The 18,585-nt window shown below is 43.1% G+C and overlaps 1 protein-coding gene across 1 annotated transcript in view; it reads right to left on the reverse strand.

The window, feature by feature from the left end:
* LOC139384852 (A disintegrin and metalloproteinase with thrombospondin motifs 7-like) overlaps nucleotides 1-18,585 on the reverse strand; it is a 154,068-nt gene that overhangs the window by 105,575 nt on the left and 29,908 nt on the right. The window contains exon 8 of the mRNA XM_071129747.1: nucleotides 8,713-8,856. Coding sequence (XP_070985848.1) covers nucleotides 8,713-8,856 — 144 coding nt within the window. The remainder of the gene's footprint in view (nucleotides 1-8,712; nucleotides 8,857-18,585) is intronic.

Below are 18,585 nucleotides of genomic sequence, written 5' to 3' on the forward strand. Positions count from 1 at the left end.
GTTAGAGGGAGGCAATTGGATGGTTCCAGCTGAAAGAGAAATATATGAAGAAATAGGAGAGAGAGAAATATATGAAGAAATAGAAGAGAGAAATATATGAAGAGATAGAAGAGAGAGAAATATATGAAGAGATAGAAGAGAGAGAAATATATGAAGAGATAGAAGAGAGAGAAATATATGAAGAGATAGAAGAGAGAGAAATATATGAAGAAATAGAAGAGAGAAATATGAAGAAATAGGAGAGAGAAATATGAAGAAATAGGAGGAGAGAGAAATATATGAAGAGATAGGAGAGAGAAACATATATGAAGAGATAGGAGAGAGAAACATATATGAAGAGATAGGAGAGAGAAACATATATGAAGAGATAGGAGAGAGAAACATATATGAAGAGATAGGAGAGAGAAACATATATGAAGAGATAGGAGAGAGAAACATATATGAAGAGATAGGAGAGAGAAACATATATGAAGAGATAGGAGAGAGAAACATATATGAAGAGATAGGAGAGAGAAACATATATGAAGAGATAGGAGAGAGAAACATATATGAAGAGATAGGAGAGAGAAACGTATATGAAGAGATAGGAGAGAGAAACGTATATGAAGAGATAGGAGAGAGAAACATATATGAAGAGATAGGAGAGAGAAACATATATGAAGAGATAGGAGAGAGAAACATATATGAAGAGATAGGAGAGAGAAACATATATGAAGAGATAGGAGAGAGAAACATATATGAAGAGATAGGAGAGAAAAACATCTATGAAGAGATAGGAGAGAGAAACATATATGAAGAGATAGGAGAGAGAAACATATATGAAGAGATAGGAGAGAGAAACATATATGAAGAGATAGGAGAGAGAAACATATATGAAGAGATAGGAGAGAGAAACATATATGAAGAGATAGGAGAGAGAAACATATATGAAGAGATAGGAGAGAGAAACATATATGAAGAGATAGGAGAGAGAAACATATATGAAGAGATAGGAGAGAGAAACATATATGAAGAGATAGGAGAGAGAAACATATATGAAGAGATAGGAGAGAGAAACATATATGAAGAGATAGGAGAGAGAAACATATATGAAGAGATAGGAGAGAGAAACATATATGAAGAGATAGGAGAGAGAAACATATATGAAGAGATAGGAGAGAGAAACATATATGAAGAGATAGGAGAGAGAAACATATATGAAGAGATAGGAGAGAGAAACATATATGAAGAGATAGGAGAGAGAAACATATATGAAGAGATAGGAGAGAACGAGATATATATATAAAGAAAAAGTGAGATGGAGAGAAAATTAGGAAAAGATGAGGAGAGATAGGAGAGGCGTACATGGGCCCATGGCTAGTGCCAGCTGGAAGGAGGGGCTACTACCCTCTCCCATTCAGCAGCAGGACAGAGGGGGAGTACAATGAACCGCCTGATCGCCTGAATGCCAGCTCATTCTCCTAACCCTGCTCGTACTTTGATAATATGAGCTACCATTATGAAACAGTCCTACAGTGGCTTGTGAAATATAGTTTTCACCCCCTTGGCATTTTTCCAATTTTGTTGCCTTACAACCTGGAATTGATTTTTTGGGGGTTTGTATCATTTGATTTACACAACATGCCTACCACTTTGAAGATGCAAAATATGTTTTATTGTGAAACAAACAAGACATAAGACAAAAAAACAGAAAACTTGAGCGTGCATAACTGTTCACCCCCCCAAAGTCAATACTTTGTAGAGCCACCTTTTGCAGCAATTACAACAGCAATTACAACAAGTCTCTGGGGTATGTCTCCACAAGCTTGGCACATCTAGCCACTGGGATTTTTTTCCCATTCTTCAAGGCAAAACTGCTCCAGCTCCTTCAAGTTGGATGGGTTCCCCTGGTGTACAGCAATCTTTAAGTCACACCACAGATTCTCAATTGGATTGAGGTCTGGGCTTTGACTAGGCCATTCCAAGATATTTAAATGTTTCTCCTTAAACCACTCGAGTGTTGCTTTAGCAGTATGCTTAGGGTCATGTCCTGTAGGAAGGTGAACCTCTATCCCAGTCTCAAATCTCTGGAAGACTGAAACAGGTTTTCCTCAAGAATTTCCCTGTATTTAGCGCCATCCACCATTCCTTCAATTCTGACCAGTTTCCCAGTCCCTGCCAATGAAAACCATCCCTACAGCATGATGCTGCCACCTTCATGCTTCACTGTGGGGATGGTGTTCTCTAGGAAAAACTTCCTAGAAGGCAGTAACCTAGACAGAAACCTAGCACAGGGGGGTGGCCAGTTGTCTTGCTTATGGAGTGGACAACTGGACAGAACATGCATTTATTCACATTTCAAATGCCGCAGTCTCTGGGATTTGCAATGGATTCAACCATGATATTGCCTTCCTATAGAAAACCTCATAACATCACTTCTGACATTTTTTATTTTACCTTTATTTAACTAGGCAAGTCATTTAAGAGCAAATTCTTTTTGCCCCATTTAGTGTCACAATTCGTGTCACAATTAATTTACTGTCACAATTCGAAATAATCCTTTTACCTTCAGGTGTGGGCGCAACGTGGTGCAACGCGGCGCAACAGTCTAAGGCACTGCATCTCAGTGTAGAGGTCTCACTACAGACCCTGGTTCAAATCCAGGATGCATCGCATCCGGCCTTGATGAGGAGTCCCATAGGGTGGCGCACAATTGGCCCCGGGTTTGGCCGGGGTAGACCGTCATTGTAAATAAGAATTTGTTCTAAACTGACTTGCCTTGGTAAATAAAGGTAAATAAAATCTGAGCAACAATACTAATGAAGCCTGATTATGAACCTGAATTTTGGGAATGTCAGGTGAATATTTATTTCATTGCTATCCTCATTCAAGTCTGAGAGGCATGCATCATCACTAAAATATTATATTAAGTCTGTCTTAGCCTCAGAAAGCACAGCGTACGATCCTCCTGTGAAGCTGATGGAGCTTACAAGAGGTATTTCAATTGTGTTTCAAGCTGCAAAAAATAAAAAAATAAAGCAGAAAGCATGAAAGCATGAAAAATAAAGCAGAAAACATGACTGTTGTAGTGTCACAAAGTATACATCTTTCAGTATGTTTGCATTAAGGGGAAGGGGGATACCTAGTCAGTTTGACAACTGAATGCATTCAACTAAAATGTGTCTTCTGCATTTAAACCAACTCCTCTGGATCAGAGAGGGGCCCGGGGAAGAGTGGGTTAACTGCCTTGCTCAAGGGCTGAACAACAAATTTTTACCTTGTCAGCTCTGGGATTTGATCCAGCAACCTTTCGGTTACTGGCACAACACTCCTACCCGACACAGTCATGTCCTAGAAAATAATATTCACACATAATGTGAGGTGAAAATTTCATCAGCACAGACATATGACTGGAAAGGATGTATTATGTATTGAAAGAGACCCTTCATCTTGGTTTACTTGAGGGAAATTAAAGATACATCATACACCCTTTCCGGTCATAGGTCTGTGACAAACAAGTAGAAGGAAGAGTGCAAGCTAAACTTGTGACTGCCAACTCTCAAGTGATGGTTTGCCTGCATTAGATAAGGTAGGCTATAGCATGTAAATAGGTCATTTCAGCAAAGAAAAATACATACTGAGTCATACATACAGCTTCACTCTGACAAAGAAACTAAAACTAAAGAAAGACAGCCATTGTAGGCTTGCTGGTGCATGTCAGATGCACGCCAATTGATTTAATGTTTGTACGGGTGCAACATTTTCAAGTAAACAAAGCTAAAACATTAAACCATCGTCATACATTTTACCATACACTAATTTTCCTATTTGTAACCTTGATTCTTTACTTGATGCCATATTCACTCAGACAAAGAGAAAACAGGTGCAAGTTCTGTATTGGTGCAAACACTTCTCATGTAAATCTGGACCATGTTTCCAGACATGCTCATTAGTTACCTTTTACACTGGTTTTCTGCCTTTCTTGCCGGTTGGTGCCAGTGCAGCGATCCAAACAATGTTATCAGAGCATTTTGGAGCAAGAGACTAACACTGTAGCAAGCCAATATATGAGAGCACATGCAACCAATCACATTTTAGGAAAAATGTGGGAGCAAATGCTGTCGTATTTTTTTAGCAGGCATGAAGATAAATCAATTAGTCAACCCAGGCCTAGATCCTGCCTAGGTCCACACAAACCCACACACACTTGGAGGCCCCAGGCAGGGGCCAGTCTGAGGCACCCCTCTCCTCACATTTTGTATGGAATGTATAGTAAAGACATCATTTAACTGTCAAATGCATTACCTTTTACTGTGCCATGAACACAACCATGATGTTTTCATCTGATTGTCAAACAAATTCATTTTAAAAAGTATCTCATATATTGGCTTGCTACAGTGTTTTCGCATGTTCATCCAAAATCGTTCCAGCATCTGAAGAGTGCACTGTGCACCCGCCAACTTTCCTTCAATTCGCAAGTGGCTGAAACTATCTCACTGGAGAAAGAATCTGAGCGAGCGAAATAGCTCCCCTCTGTCTTACTACATGTAGCCCATGTATCTGATGAAGTCTGGCCAAAAAAAGTATGACAAGCCATAATCTTTTGTCCTGACAGCATCAGCTACAGCGCATTCTGAAAGTATTCAGAGCTGGCCGCCCAGCCAAATGGAGCAGTCGGGGGAGAAGGGCGGTGGTCAGAGAGATGACAAAGAACCTGGTGGTCACTCTGACAGAGCTCCAGAGTTCCTCTGTGGAGATGGTAGAACCTTCCAGAAGGACAGCCATCTCTGCAACACTCCATCAATCTGGCCTTTATGGTCGAGTGGTCAGACAGAAGCCACTCCTCAGTAAAAGGCACATGACCAAAAGGCACTCTCAGACCATGAGAAACCATGAGAAACAAGATTCTCTGGTCCGATGAAACCAAGATTGAACTATTTGAATGCCTGAATGCCAAGTGCGATGTCTGGAAGACACCTGGCACCATCCCTACTGTGAAGCATGGTGGTGGCAGCATCATGCTGTGGGGATGTTCTTTAGCGGCAGGGACTGGGAGACTAGTCAGGATCAAGGGAAAGATGAACGGAGCAAGTACAGAGAGATCCTTGATGAAAACCTGCTCAGGACCTCAGATTGTCTTTTTGGAAGGTGAACCTTCGCCCCAAAGACCATAAGCACACAGCCAAGACAATGCAGGAGTGGCTTCGGGACAAGTCTCTGAATGTCCTTGAGTGGCCCAGCCAGAGCCCGGACTGAAAATAGCTGTGCAGCAACGCTCCCCATCCAACCTGAAAGAGCTTGAGAGGATCAGCAGAGAAGAATGAGGGTTCCATATGGCGCCGCTAGCTAGCTAGGGATCTAGCTAGCGTTCTATTTGGTGCCGCTAGCTAGGGTTCTATTTGGCGCCGCTAGCTAGGGTTCTATTTGGCGCCGCTAGCTAGGGTTCTATTTGGTGCTGCTTGTTAGGGTTCTATATGGCGCTGCTAACTAGGGTTCTATATGGCGCTGCTAGCTAGGGTTCCATATCACGCTGCTAGCTAGGGTTTCATATGGCGCTGCTAGCTAGGGTTCCATATGACGCTGCTAGCTAGGGTTCCATATGACGCTGCTAGCTAGGGTTCCATATGACGCTGCTAGCTAAGGTTCCATATGACGCTGCTAGCTAGGGTTCCAAATGACGCTGCTAGCTAGGGTTCCAAATGACGCTGCTAGCTAGGGTTCCATATGACGCTGCTAGCTAGGGTTCCAATGGCGCTGCTAGCTAGGATTCCAAATGACGCTGCTAGCTAGGGTTCTATTTGGCGCTGCTAGCTAGGGTTCTATATGGCACTGCTAGCTAGGGTTCTATATGGCGCTGCTAGCTAGGGTTCTATATGGTGCTGCCAGCTAGGTTTCTATATGGCGTTGCCAACTAGGGTTCTATATGGCGTTGCCAACTAGGGTTCTATATGGCGTTGCCAGCTAGGGTTCTATATGGTGCTGCCAGCTAGGGTTCTATTTGGTGCTGCCAGCTAGCTAGGGATCTAGCTAGTGTTCTATTTGGTGCCGCTAGCTAGGGTTCTATTTGGCGCCGCTAGCTAGGGTTCTATTTGGCGCTGCTAGCTAGGGTTCTATTTGGTGCTGCTTGCTAGGGTTCTATATGGCGCTGCTAACTAGGGTTCTATATGGCGCTGCTAGCTAGGGTTCCATATCACGCTGCTAGCTAGTGTTTCATATGGCGCTGCTAGCTAGGGTTCCATATAACGCTGCTAGCTAGGGTTCCATATGACGCTGCTAGCTAGGGTTCCATATGACGCTGCTAGCTAGGGTTCCATATGACGCTGCTAGCTAGGGTTCCAAATGACGCTGCTAGACAGGGTTCCAAATGACGCTGCTAGCTAGGGTTCCATATGACGCTGCTAGCTAGGGTTCCAATGGCGCTGCTAGCTAGGATTCCAAATGACGCTGCTAGCTAGGGTTCTATTTGGCGCTGCTAGCTAGGGTTCTATATGTCACTGCTAGCTAGGGTTCTATATGGCGCTGCTAGCTAGGGTTCTATATGGTGCTGCCAGCTAGGTTTCTATATGGCGTTGCCAACTAGGGTTCTATATGGCGTTGCCAGCTAGGGTTCTTTCTATATGGCGTTGCCAATTAGGGTTCTATATGGTGCTGCCAGCTAGGGTTCTATTTGGTGCTGCCAGCTAGCTAGGGATCTAGCTAGTGTTCTATTTGGTGCCGCTAGCTAGGGTTCTATTTGGCGCCGCTAGCTAGGGTTCTATTTGGCGCTGCTAGCTAGGGTTCTATTTGGTGCTGCTTGCTAGGGTTCTATATGGCGCTGCTAACTAGGGTTCTATATGGCACTGCTAGCTAGGGTTCCATATCACGCTGCTAGCTAGTGTTTCATATGGCGCTGCTAGCTAGGGTTCCATATGACGCTGCTAGCTAGGGTTCCATATGACGCTGTTAGCTAGGGTTCCATATGACACTGCTAGCTAGGGTTCCATATGACGCTGCTAGCTAGGGTTCCAAATGACGCTGCTAGCTAGGGTTCCAAATGACGCTGCTAGCTAGGGTTCCATATGACGCTGCTAGCTAGGGTTCCAATGGCGCTGCTAGCTAGGATTCCAAATTACGCTGCTAGCTAGGGTTCTATTTGGCGCTGCTAGCTAGGGTTCTATATGGCACTGCTAGCTAGGGTTCTATATGGCGCTGCTAGCTAGGGTTCTATATGGTGCTGCCAGCTAGGTTTCTATATGGCGTTGCCAACTAGGGTTCTATATGGCGTTGCCATCTAGGGTTCTATATGGCGTTGCCAGCTAGGGTTCTATATGGCGTTGCCAACTAGGGTTCTATATGGTGCTGCCAGCTAGGGTTCTATTTGGTGCTGCCAGCTAGCTAGGGATCTAGCTAGTGTTCTATTTGGTGCCGCTAGCTAGGGTTCTATTTGGCGCCGCTAGCTAGGATTCTATTTGGCGCTGCTAGCTAGGGTTCTATTTGGTGCTGCTTGCTAGGGTTCTATATGGCGCTGCTAACTAGGGTTCTATATGGCGCTGCTAGCTAGGGTTCCATATCACGCTGCTAGCTAGTGTTTCATATGGCGCTGCTAGCTAGGGTTCCATATGACGCTGCTAGCTAGGGTTTCATATGACGCTGCTAGCTAGGGTTCCATATGACGCTGCTAGCTAGGGTTCCATATGACGCTGCTAGCTAGGGTTCCAAATGACGCTGCTAGCTAGGGTTCCAAATGACGCTGCTAGCTAGGGTTCCATATGACGCTGCTAGCTAGGGTTCCAATGGCACTGCTAGCTAGGATTCCAAATGACGCTGCTAGCTAGGGTTCTATTTGGCACTGCTAGCTAGGGTTCTATATGGCGCTGCTAGCTAGGGTTCTATATGGCGCTGCTAGCTAGGGTTCTATATGGTGCTGCCAGCTAGGTTTCTATATGGCGTTGCCAACTAGGGTTCTATATGGCGTTGCCAGCTAGGGTTCTATATAAGAGGCATGCATCATCACTACAAGAGACTATTGTGTCTGTCTAAGCCTCAGAAAGCGCAGCGCGTACGTTGTGAAGCTGATGGAGTCTCTGAGTCTCAGATAGATTGGATGGTAGTAAGCAGTGATGGAGGTTTTGTCTATTGATCTGTGATTGAAACATTCCATACCATCCACACTATCCACATACCATCCACATACAACCCTCTCATATCCAGGCTATTTGGGTAGATGGTAGATTGAAAGTGGATACATCATTGGTGGAACTGCTCAATTTGAAAGCATCAAGCAACATGGAACAAAGAGACCATGGGACAATTAGAATGCACTCATAAATCAGTGCATATATCCGGTACATATTCCATTAGGTCCTTATTGGGGTGTAGTTGTATTATGGATTCAAGGGCCATCAGTGGCACAAATGATGAGTGGAATTGTAGAATAGGGAGTTAGAGACGGGAAAGAGACAGGTAAAGTGGTTTGAAGGGGATGAGGAGAGAAGAGCGAGAGAGAGAATAAAAGAGAGAAAGACAGATGGAGACGGAGAGAGAGGCAGAAAGAGAACAACAGATCATTTTCTCACTATGTTTGCATTCTGTTTTCCTTTGGGAACATTGCATTAAGCCTGATTGAGTGACACATTGTATGGTTTTCTACATACTATCATTTGCATTATCATTACAAAGTGTGAGAGAGAAACAGGGAGAAACTTAGACAGAATGATGAGGTCATCAGTGTGGGACAATAGAATTAGAACTCACTCGAGGAAGCGGGTGATATACTGGCGGCTGCAGCGCGACCAGCTGGGGGTGGAGGTGCCATACAGGAGCTGTGGAGACATGATGAAAGGTCTTTTCCCAATCGGCTCACAGTCATTGCCGTTCCCATCATGCTGAATCCCAAAGCTGCGGCATAGAAGCACATCCCACAGAGAGAAGGGAGAGTGAGTGGGCCCTGCATGGACAATTTGACATGTATACAGATATATAGGAATATATATACACACACACACACACACACACACACACACACACACACACACACACACACACACACACACACACACACACACACACACACACACACACACACACCACAGTGAGTGGACAACTATACAATATAATATCCATTCTCAAATATACAGTATACACCGACTGGACAAATATTAGGAACACCTAACTAATGGATTGAAGTGGATTTAACAGATGATATCAATAAGGGGTCCTGGATTCACCAGGTCAATCTGCCATGGAAAGAACAGGCATTCCTAATATTATGTTCACTCAATATATACACACACACAGCTGATGCAGTGTATATTGAGAGGCCACTGCCTAGGCAGGCTGCCTAGACACACACTTTAATTAGCACACGTATGAACGTACACATTCACACAGTAGAGAGAGACCAAAGAGACAGACATGTACTGTATACACATCAAATGCTGCCAGAGCCTGCCTTGGAAACCGCACAAAATCCTTTGACAAACATGTCTGGCAGCAGTCTTGGTGTCTTTGTAGTGGGTAGCATAGCCCGCTAAGCTAATGCAACACGTTGCTTTCATCAGTCGCCGGACTTCCAGATCTCACACAAGCGTTAACCGACCCAGTCCCATTTACCCCCTATGGCCACTGAGCGGAGTATTTAGAAACCAATCTGAATCACACTAGGGGGCTTAGCAATATATGGCACCAACAACCAATATCACAGCTTCACTCTGTGATGGTCTAAAGACTCCAAGGCGAGGGCTGAAGCCTCAAAGACGAGGCAAACTCACTTTTAATTGTATTTACATACCCTGTTGTTGTATGTAGTAAAGGGCCCCTTTCCAACAAATGCCTAAGTCAGTACTAGTTCAGTTAGAGCTCTTTAAAAAAGAAAGTGGGACACGTATAGAGAGAGACATGCTATACATTGACTGGAGTTGACCTCAACTACTATCAAACTCTATTAGGTTTTGCATTCATACACAGCATTGATAAGGTCCACTCCCTTTGAATTAAGGCTTTGACATTGACACTGATGAAACCTGACGGGGTGAGACGTTTGTCCCTAACGGAATAAACAGACGTATCTTCAATCACCTTCATCCAAAAAGAGTGGACCTTCATTTTCTTATTGGGCATTTGGATCTACGCACCACATAGCGAATTCATTTAACTTGTGTGCTGCACGACTTGTTTTCTGACTTAACTAACTTGCATCACAGTATTCTAATTCTACACTATACTTCTATTGCTTGTCAAATTATTTTTTAATACTATTTACTTCTGAACTATAACCATAAAGCATTTGCATAACTTAACATTAGTTTGAATGAGTACCATAGGAATACAGAGGTAGATGTTAAAAGTGGTCCTGCTCCTTGGCCAATCAAGCTACAAGACCAACTTAACATATATGTTCAAGCTATTTTAACATAAAATTATTTCAAACCTTTATCAATTATAATTATATAAAATGTGCATACAGTCATGGCCAAAAGTTGAGAATGACACAAAAATTAATTTTCACAAAGTCTGCTGCCTCAGTTTGTATGGTGGCAATTTGCATATACTCCAGAATGTTATGAAGTCATCAGATGAATTGCAATTAATTGCAAAGTCCCTCTTTGCCATGCAAATGAACTGAATCCCCCCAAAAAATTCTACTGCACTTCAGCCCTGCCACAAAAGGACCAGCTGACATGTCAGTGATTCGCTCGTTAACACAGGTGTGAGTGTTGACGGGGACAAGGCTGGAGATCACGCTGTCATGTGGATTGAGTTCGAATAACAGACTGGAAGCTTCAAAAGGAGGGTGGTGCTTGGAATCATTGTCTTCCTCTGTCAACCATGGTTACCTGCAAGGAAACATGTGGAGTCATCATTGCTTTGCACAAAAAGGGCTCCACAGGCAAAGATATTGCTGCCAGTAAGATTGCACCTAAATCAACCATTTATCGGATCATCAAGGAGAGCGGTTGTTTGGGGCATCCGGAAAAAAGCTTGTCCGGAGAAGACAAGGTGAGCGCTACCATCAGTCCTACGTCATGCCAACAGTAAAGCATCCTGAGACCATTCATATATGGGGTTGCTTCTCAGCCAAGGGAGTGGGCTCACTCACAAATTTGCCTAAGAACACAGCCATGAATAAAGAATGGTACCAACACATCCTCCGAGAGCAACTTCTCCCAACCATCCAGGAACAGTTTGGTGACGAACAATGCCTTTTCCAGCATGATGGAGCACCTATAACTAAGTGGCTCAGGGAACAAACCATCGATATTTTGGGTCCATGGCCAGGAAACTCCCCAGAACTTAATCCCATTGAGAACTTGTGGTCAATCTTCAAGAGGTGGGTGGACAAAAACTCACAAATTCTGACAAACTCCATGCATTGATTATGTAAGAATGGGCTGCCATCAGTCAGGATGTGGCCCAGAAGTTAATTGACAGCATGCCAGGGCGGATTGCAGAGGTCTTGAAAAACAAGGGTCAACATTGCAAATATTGACTCTTTGCATCAACTTTGTGTAATTGTCAATAAAAAGCCTTTGACACTTATGAAATGCTTGTAATTATACTTCAGTATTCCATAGTAACATCTGACAAAAAATATCTAAAGACACTGAGGCAGCAAACTTTGTGAAAATTAATAATTGTGTCATTCTCAAAACTTTTGGCCATGGCTTTACATTTGCATAAAATAACTCACCCCTCTACTGCTATTGACCCATAAAAACGCATTGAAAACAGATTCACTACATGCTTAAACAGATAGTCTTCAAATAAATATCAAAACAAAGTTTTTTTTCGAAGTTTGACATGAGAAAGATCAGGAAATTGTTTGTCACTAAAGCGTCTCCATATCTACTGTACTTCCATTAATTTATTGTTGTCTTGTGGGGCATGTGGGAGTCCTACAGCAAAAACAACCGACATGTAAAAAGTTAAAAGTGAAAAGTTTGGACACACCTACTCATTTAAGAGTTTTTCTTTATTTTTACTATTTTCTACATTGTAGAATATATACACACATAGAATAATGTAGTTATTTCATAGTTTCTATGTCTTCGCTATTATTCTACAATGTAGAAAATAGTAAAAATAAAGAAAAACCCTTGAATGAGTAGGTGTGTCCAAACTTTTGACTGGAACTATACATGTTGGTGAGAGTCTCACCTTTACACAGATGGGTCATATTAGTGTGTAGCCCCAACTATTGGGACGCTACAGACAGAAGTTGGCAGGTCGGTTGTACCGACTTCAGATGAGACTTGTGTGGCCTGTGGTCGTCCTAGAGCAAAACAACCCACATGTATGTGTGAGTCTCATCTTTCCATTTTCGGTCTGACAAACACCGCTCTAGCTCTGTCACCTTTCACAGCAGATGGGATGTCTCCTGGTCTGATAAACACCGCTCTAGCTCTGTCACCTTTCACAGCAGATGGGATGTCTCCTGGTCTGATAAACACCGCTCTAGCTCTGTCACCTTTCACAGCAGATGGGATGTCTCCTGGTCTGATAAACACCGCTCTAGCTCTGTCACCTTTCACAGCAGATGGGATGTCTCCTGGTCTGATAAACACCGCTCTAGCTCTGTCACCTTTCACAGCAGATGGGATGTCTCCTGGTCTGATAAACACCGCTCTAGCTCTGTCACCTTTCACAGCAGATGGGATGTCTCCTGGTCTGATAAACACCGCTCTAGCTCTGTCACCTTTCACAGCAGATGGGATGTCTCCTGGTCTGATAAACACCGCTCTAGCTCTGTCACCTTTCACAGCAGATGGGATGTCTCCTGGTCTGATAAACACCGCTCTAGCTCTGTCACCTTTCACAGCAGATGGGATGTCTCCTGGTCTGATAAACACCGCTCTAGCTCTGTCACCTTTCACAGCAGATGGGATGTCTCCTGGTCTGATAAACACCGCTCTAGCTCTGTCACCTTTCACAGCAGATGGGATGTCTCCTGGTCTGATAAACACCGCTCTAGCTCTGTCACCTTTCACAGCAGATGTCTCCTGGTCTGATAAACACCGCTCTAGCTCTGTCACCTTTCACAGCAGATGGGATGTCTCCTGGTCTGATAAACACAGCTCTAGCTCTGTCACCTTTCACAGCAGATGGGATGTCTCCTGGTCTGATAAACACCGCTCTAGCTCTGTCACCTTTCACAGCAGATGGGATGTCTCCTGGTCTGATAAACACCGCTCTAGCTCTGTCACCTTTCACAGCAGATGCAGAAGTGTTACTTCAGTGGATGTGGTGGATTGAGACGCATCCAATGCAACAACAACAACAGATCTCTAGCTGAAACTGACAGATTATTAAATGTGTTCTATTATGCTAATTAGATTTCAGCAGGGGGAGAGGACAGCGACCTTATGGGGTTTAAATCGTTCAAGCTAGAGACACCAAACCAACTTTCTCATGTTCAGGCTATCCTAACTTCCAATTCTTTAAAACGTTTATCAACTATAACTATATAAACGTGCATTTATTAGCATAAAATAACCTACTGACAGTAACTCTTTAACCATTCAAGCTAGAGACATCAAACCAACTGTTACATGATGAGGCTATCCTATCCTATCCTATCCTATCCTATCCTATCCTATCCTATCCTATCCTATTCTATCCTATCCTATCCTATCCTATCCTATCCTATCCTATCCTATCCTATCCTATCCTATCAATCAATCCTTCACAAGCACAACACATTTTCTTTTTTATAAAACAGTTTTTCAAAATAAAGTATTTACAACCACATACCACAGTCAAAGTATCACCTAGCTATGTTAAGACGAATGCACAAATTATAAGTCTGATAATGACTACATTGTAAAAAATGTATTGTGCATTGTATTTGGCAAATGTGACAAATTACATTTGGAACAAAGTTTCTTCTGGTTGTGATTTTTTTTCTCAACTGCTTTTTCTGCTCAATAAAAGCACATCCTTGAAATCACGCTCTCTTTCTTTCGCTCTCTCTCGCTCTCTCGCTCTCTCGCTCTCTCTCTCTCTCTCTCTCATATCAAAATTGTATTAGTCCTGGATAATTTTGCTATTAAAGACCACAATAGAGATTTGTTTGTTTGTGTTCTTGAGTGTACTGCCATTGCATTTGTGTGTGGCTGTATATGCTTTTAATTTTCAAAATACTTATTTGAGAGGGGGATAATTTCATAGACAGATTCTGTTATTATTCACAAATGTCAATGTCATTGTGCCCACATCAACAATGTGTTTGTATCAATGCATTGGTGTTTGGCTGTGTGTTTTTGATTGTCTAATTAGTTTACTTCCAAAGCCATAGTGTCTGCCTCAACAACAACAGACCATGTTTCCAAAGCCATAGTGTCTGCCTCAACAACAACAGACCATGTTTCTAAAGCCATAGTGTCTGCCTCAACAACAACAGACCATGTTTCCAAAGCCATAGTGTCTGCCTCAACAACAACAGAACACTGAGGACAAAGCCATAGTGTCTGCCTCAACAACAACAGAACACTGAGGACAAAGCCATAGTGTCTGCCTCAACAACAACAGAACACTGAGGACAAAGCCATAGTGTCTGCCTCAACAACAACAGACCATATTTCCAAAGCCATAGTGTCTGCCTCAACAACAACAGACCATGTTTCTAAAGCCATAGTGTCTGTCTCAACAACAACAGACCATGTTTCCAAAGCCATAGTGTCTGCCTCAACAACAACAGACCATGTTTCCAAAGCCATAGTGTCTGCCTCAACAACAACAGACCATGTTTCCAAAGCCATAGTGTCTGCCTCAACAACAACAGACCATATTTCCAAAGCCATAGTGTCTGCCTCAACAACAACAGACCATGTTTCCAAAGCCATAGTGTCTGCCTCAACAACAACAGACCATGTTTCTAAAGCCATAGTGTCTGCCTCAACAACAACAGACCATGTTTCTAAAGCCATAACGTCTGCCTCAACAAAAACAGACCATATTTCCAAAGCCATAACGTCTGCCTCAACAAAAACAGACCATATTTCCAAAGCCATAGTGTCTGCCTCAACAAAAACAGACCATATTTCCAAAGCCATAACGTCTGTCTCAACAACAACAGACCATGTTTCCAAAGCCATAGTGTCTGCCTCAACAACAACAGACCATATTTCCAAAGCCATAGTGTCTGCCTCAACAACAACAGACCATATTTCCAAAGCCATAGTGTCTGCCTCAACAACAACAGACCATATTTCCAAAGCCATAGTGTCTGCCTCAACAACAACAGACCATATTTCCAAAGCCATAGTGTCTGCCTCAACAACAACAGACCATATATCCAAAGCCATAGTGTCTGCCTCAACAACAACAGACCATATTTCTAAAGCCATAGTGTCTGCCTCAACAAAAACAGACCATATTTCCAAAGCCATAACGTCTGCCTCAACAACAACAGACCATATTTCTAAAGCCATAGTGTCTGCCTCAACAAAAACAGACCATATTTCCAAAGCCATAACGTCTGCCTCAACAACAACAGACCATGTTTCCAAAGCCATAGTGTCTGCCTCAACAACAACAGACCATATTTCCAAAGCCATAGTGTCTGCCTCAACAACAACAGACCATATTTCCAAAGCCATAGTGTCTGCCTCAACAACAACAGACCATATTTCCAAAGCCATAGTGTCTGCCTCAACAACAACAGACCATGTTTCCAAAGCCATAGTGTCTGCCTCAACAACAACAGACCATATTTCCAAAGCCATAGTATCTGCCTCAACAACAACAGAACACTGAGGACAAAGAACATCATTAATAGGTTCTAAAGGGGTGGAGGGACCAGAGCAATGTCCCATGGTATCACATTCCACAGCTCCTCTTTCATTCAGGTGCGCATTGAATGCTTATCAAATACTTAACATGTTGCATTCCCTCTGCCACACATTATAACTAAGCGACACAAGGGTGGGATGGGCGGTACATAAATCCAACACCTGCCTGTTATTATTATTTAATTAGGATATGTTCTCCATGGGTGTTTGTGTACAATGTATCCTAATTGAAGGTGTCTGGGAACAATGCATTGTCATTACTGAGGGTATTTGGGGACAATGTATTTGTATAGCTGTGTTTGTCAGCAGGGTATTTATAAGGCTAGACCTAAAACATGAAAGAACCACCTATTTTTGTTCATCACATCACACAATGGAGATGAAACACCATGCGGATTACTCTACGGCTGCGTTTAGACAGGCAGCCCAAATCTGATATTTTTTTCACTAATTGGTCATGTGACCAATCAGATCAGCTCTGACAAAGATCTGATGTAAATAGATCTGATGTGATTGGTCAAAGACCAACTAGTGGGAAAAATATCAGAAGTGGGCTGCCTGTGCGACGCCTGTGTAACACGAATCAATTTGGACAATTTCTGTTGCAGCAAGTTGCAAGCTGTGACATTTCAAGCGACCTTGCTGATACACAAAGGCAAAGCAATTCAAACAGAACATGCAATCCTTTCATACATCACAGAATTTTTCATTAATTATTTGTTTATCCAAATGTTTGGTAATTGTAACAGCATTGATATAGACAAAATTCTGGCTGTAAAATGTAGCTAGCCAAAATGTTGCCTATTTACCAACCATGTTTAACAACAGCTAGCTAGCTAACCAAGATAGCGACGAGCTAAGCTAGCTAGTGCAGTTCTTGTTGTACAATTTCATTTGAAACTGGACAGGGAAAAGTCTGAGTTCACTTATAAAATGACATTTATTAGGCCTCCTGAGTGGCGCAGCGGTCTAAGGCACTGCATCGTGGTGCTTGAGGCGTCATTACAGACCCAGGTTCGATCCAAGGCTGTATTACAGCCATCCATGACCGGGAAACCCATGAGGCGGCGCACAATTGGACTAGCATCGTCCTGGTTAGGGGAGGGTTTGGCCGGCCGGGATGTCTTTGTCCCATTGCGCTCTAGCGACTCTGTGGCGGGCTGGGCGCCTGCAAGCTGACTTCGGTTGCCAGGTGTACAGTGTTTCCTCCAACACATTGGTGCGGCTGGCTTCCGGGTTAAGCAAGCATTGTGTAAAGAAGCAGTGCAGCTTAGCAGGGTTGTGTTTCGGAAGACGCATTGGCTCTCGACCTTCGCCGCTCCCGAGTCTGTACTACCAATAGGATATCACGAAAAAGGGGTACAAGTTAAAAAATGAATAGAAAATAAACATGACAACTGGAACGGAACGATATGACGAGTCATGTAAACTTGTTTCTGCTTACTGACTGGACATTGTATCCAGTCAGTTTCTATCTCGTGATGATTCAATGCAACTATGTTGCAGGCAGTTTGAGGGTGACAGGTGGACATTAATTGCATCCAGGTTGCTTCGTATGACATCAGTTTTAGTGTGAAGAACTCAATATCTGAGTAGGTTGGCGCATGTGGTTTACTGTACGTGTGAAGAACAATATCTTAGTGTGATGTTGTCAACAAAGAAGATCAAAAGGTGTTGGATAACTGTAATTGGTAGCAGAGAGACATGAGATATCAGACAGAAGCTTTAAAGCTTTGTTTGGGCCACCTGGGTCTTTTTTTCCTCTTTGCAATCTTCCAAAAGAGAAGCCATTTTTGGTGTAGACTACTCTTCACTACCCACTGAGCACACCACCTCACTTCAATCTGGATAATTGGTTAAAATTTGGTGTGAGACGTTGGATAAATGAGATTCACTCACTCAAAAAATACAGCTAAAATGTTGTTGAATTTCCAATGTGTTATCACTATTCTATCAACCATCTAAAAGCACAACCAATTACAATGGAAAAGTTGTCACCCAAATGTCTATCCCTGCGCTTCAACCACTTAAAAGGACAGCAAAGCTCAAATGGAAATACAATGTCAGATATGTTATTTATTTATTTATACAACAGATTGCGTTATCAAAACTAAATGCATGCTATTCAATCGATCGCTGCCCGCACCTGCTCGACCGTCCAGCATCACTACTCTGGACGGCTCTGACTTAGAATATGTGGACAACTACAAATACCTGGGTGTCTGGTTAGACTGAAAACTCTCCTTCCAGACTCACATTAAGCATCTCTAATCCAAAATTAAATCTAGAATTGGCTTCCTATATCGCAACAAAGCATCCTTCACTCATGCTGCCAAACATACCCTCGTTAAACTGACCATCCTACCGATCCTCGACTTCGGTGATGTCATCTATAAAATAGCATCCAACACTCTACTCAACAAACTGGATGCAGTCTATCACAGTGCCATCCGTTTTGTCACCAAAGCCCCATACACTACCCACCATTGCGACTTGTACGCTCTCGTTGGCTGGCCCTCGCTTCATACTCGTCGCCAAACCCTCTGGCTACAGGTTATCTACAAATCTCTGCTAGGTAAAGCCCCGCCTTATCTCAGCTAACTGGTCACCATAGCAGCACCCACTCGTAGCACTCGCTCCAGCAGGTATATCTCACTGGTCACCCCCAAAGCCAATTTCTCCCTTGGTCGTCTTTCCTTCCAGTTCTCTGCTGCCCATGACTGGAACGAATGACAAAAATCTCTGAACCTGGAGACTCACATCTCCCTCACTAGCTTTAAGCACCAGCTGTCAGAGCAGCTTACAGATCACTGCACCTGTACATAGCCCATCTGTAAAC

This window comes from Oncorhynchus clarkii, chromosome 26 (genome assembly GCF_045791955.1).
Source record: "Oncorhynchus clarkii lewisi isolate Uvic-CL-2024 chromosome 26, UVic_Ocla_1.0, whole genome shotgun sequence".
NCBI classification, from domain to species: Eukaryota; Metazoa; Chordata; class Actinopteri; order Salmoniformes; family Salmonidae; genus Oncorhynchus; species Oncorhynchus clarkii.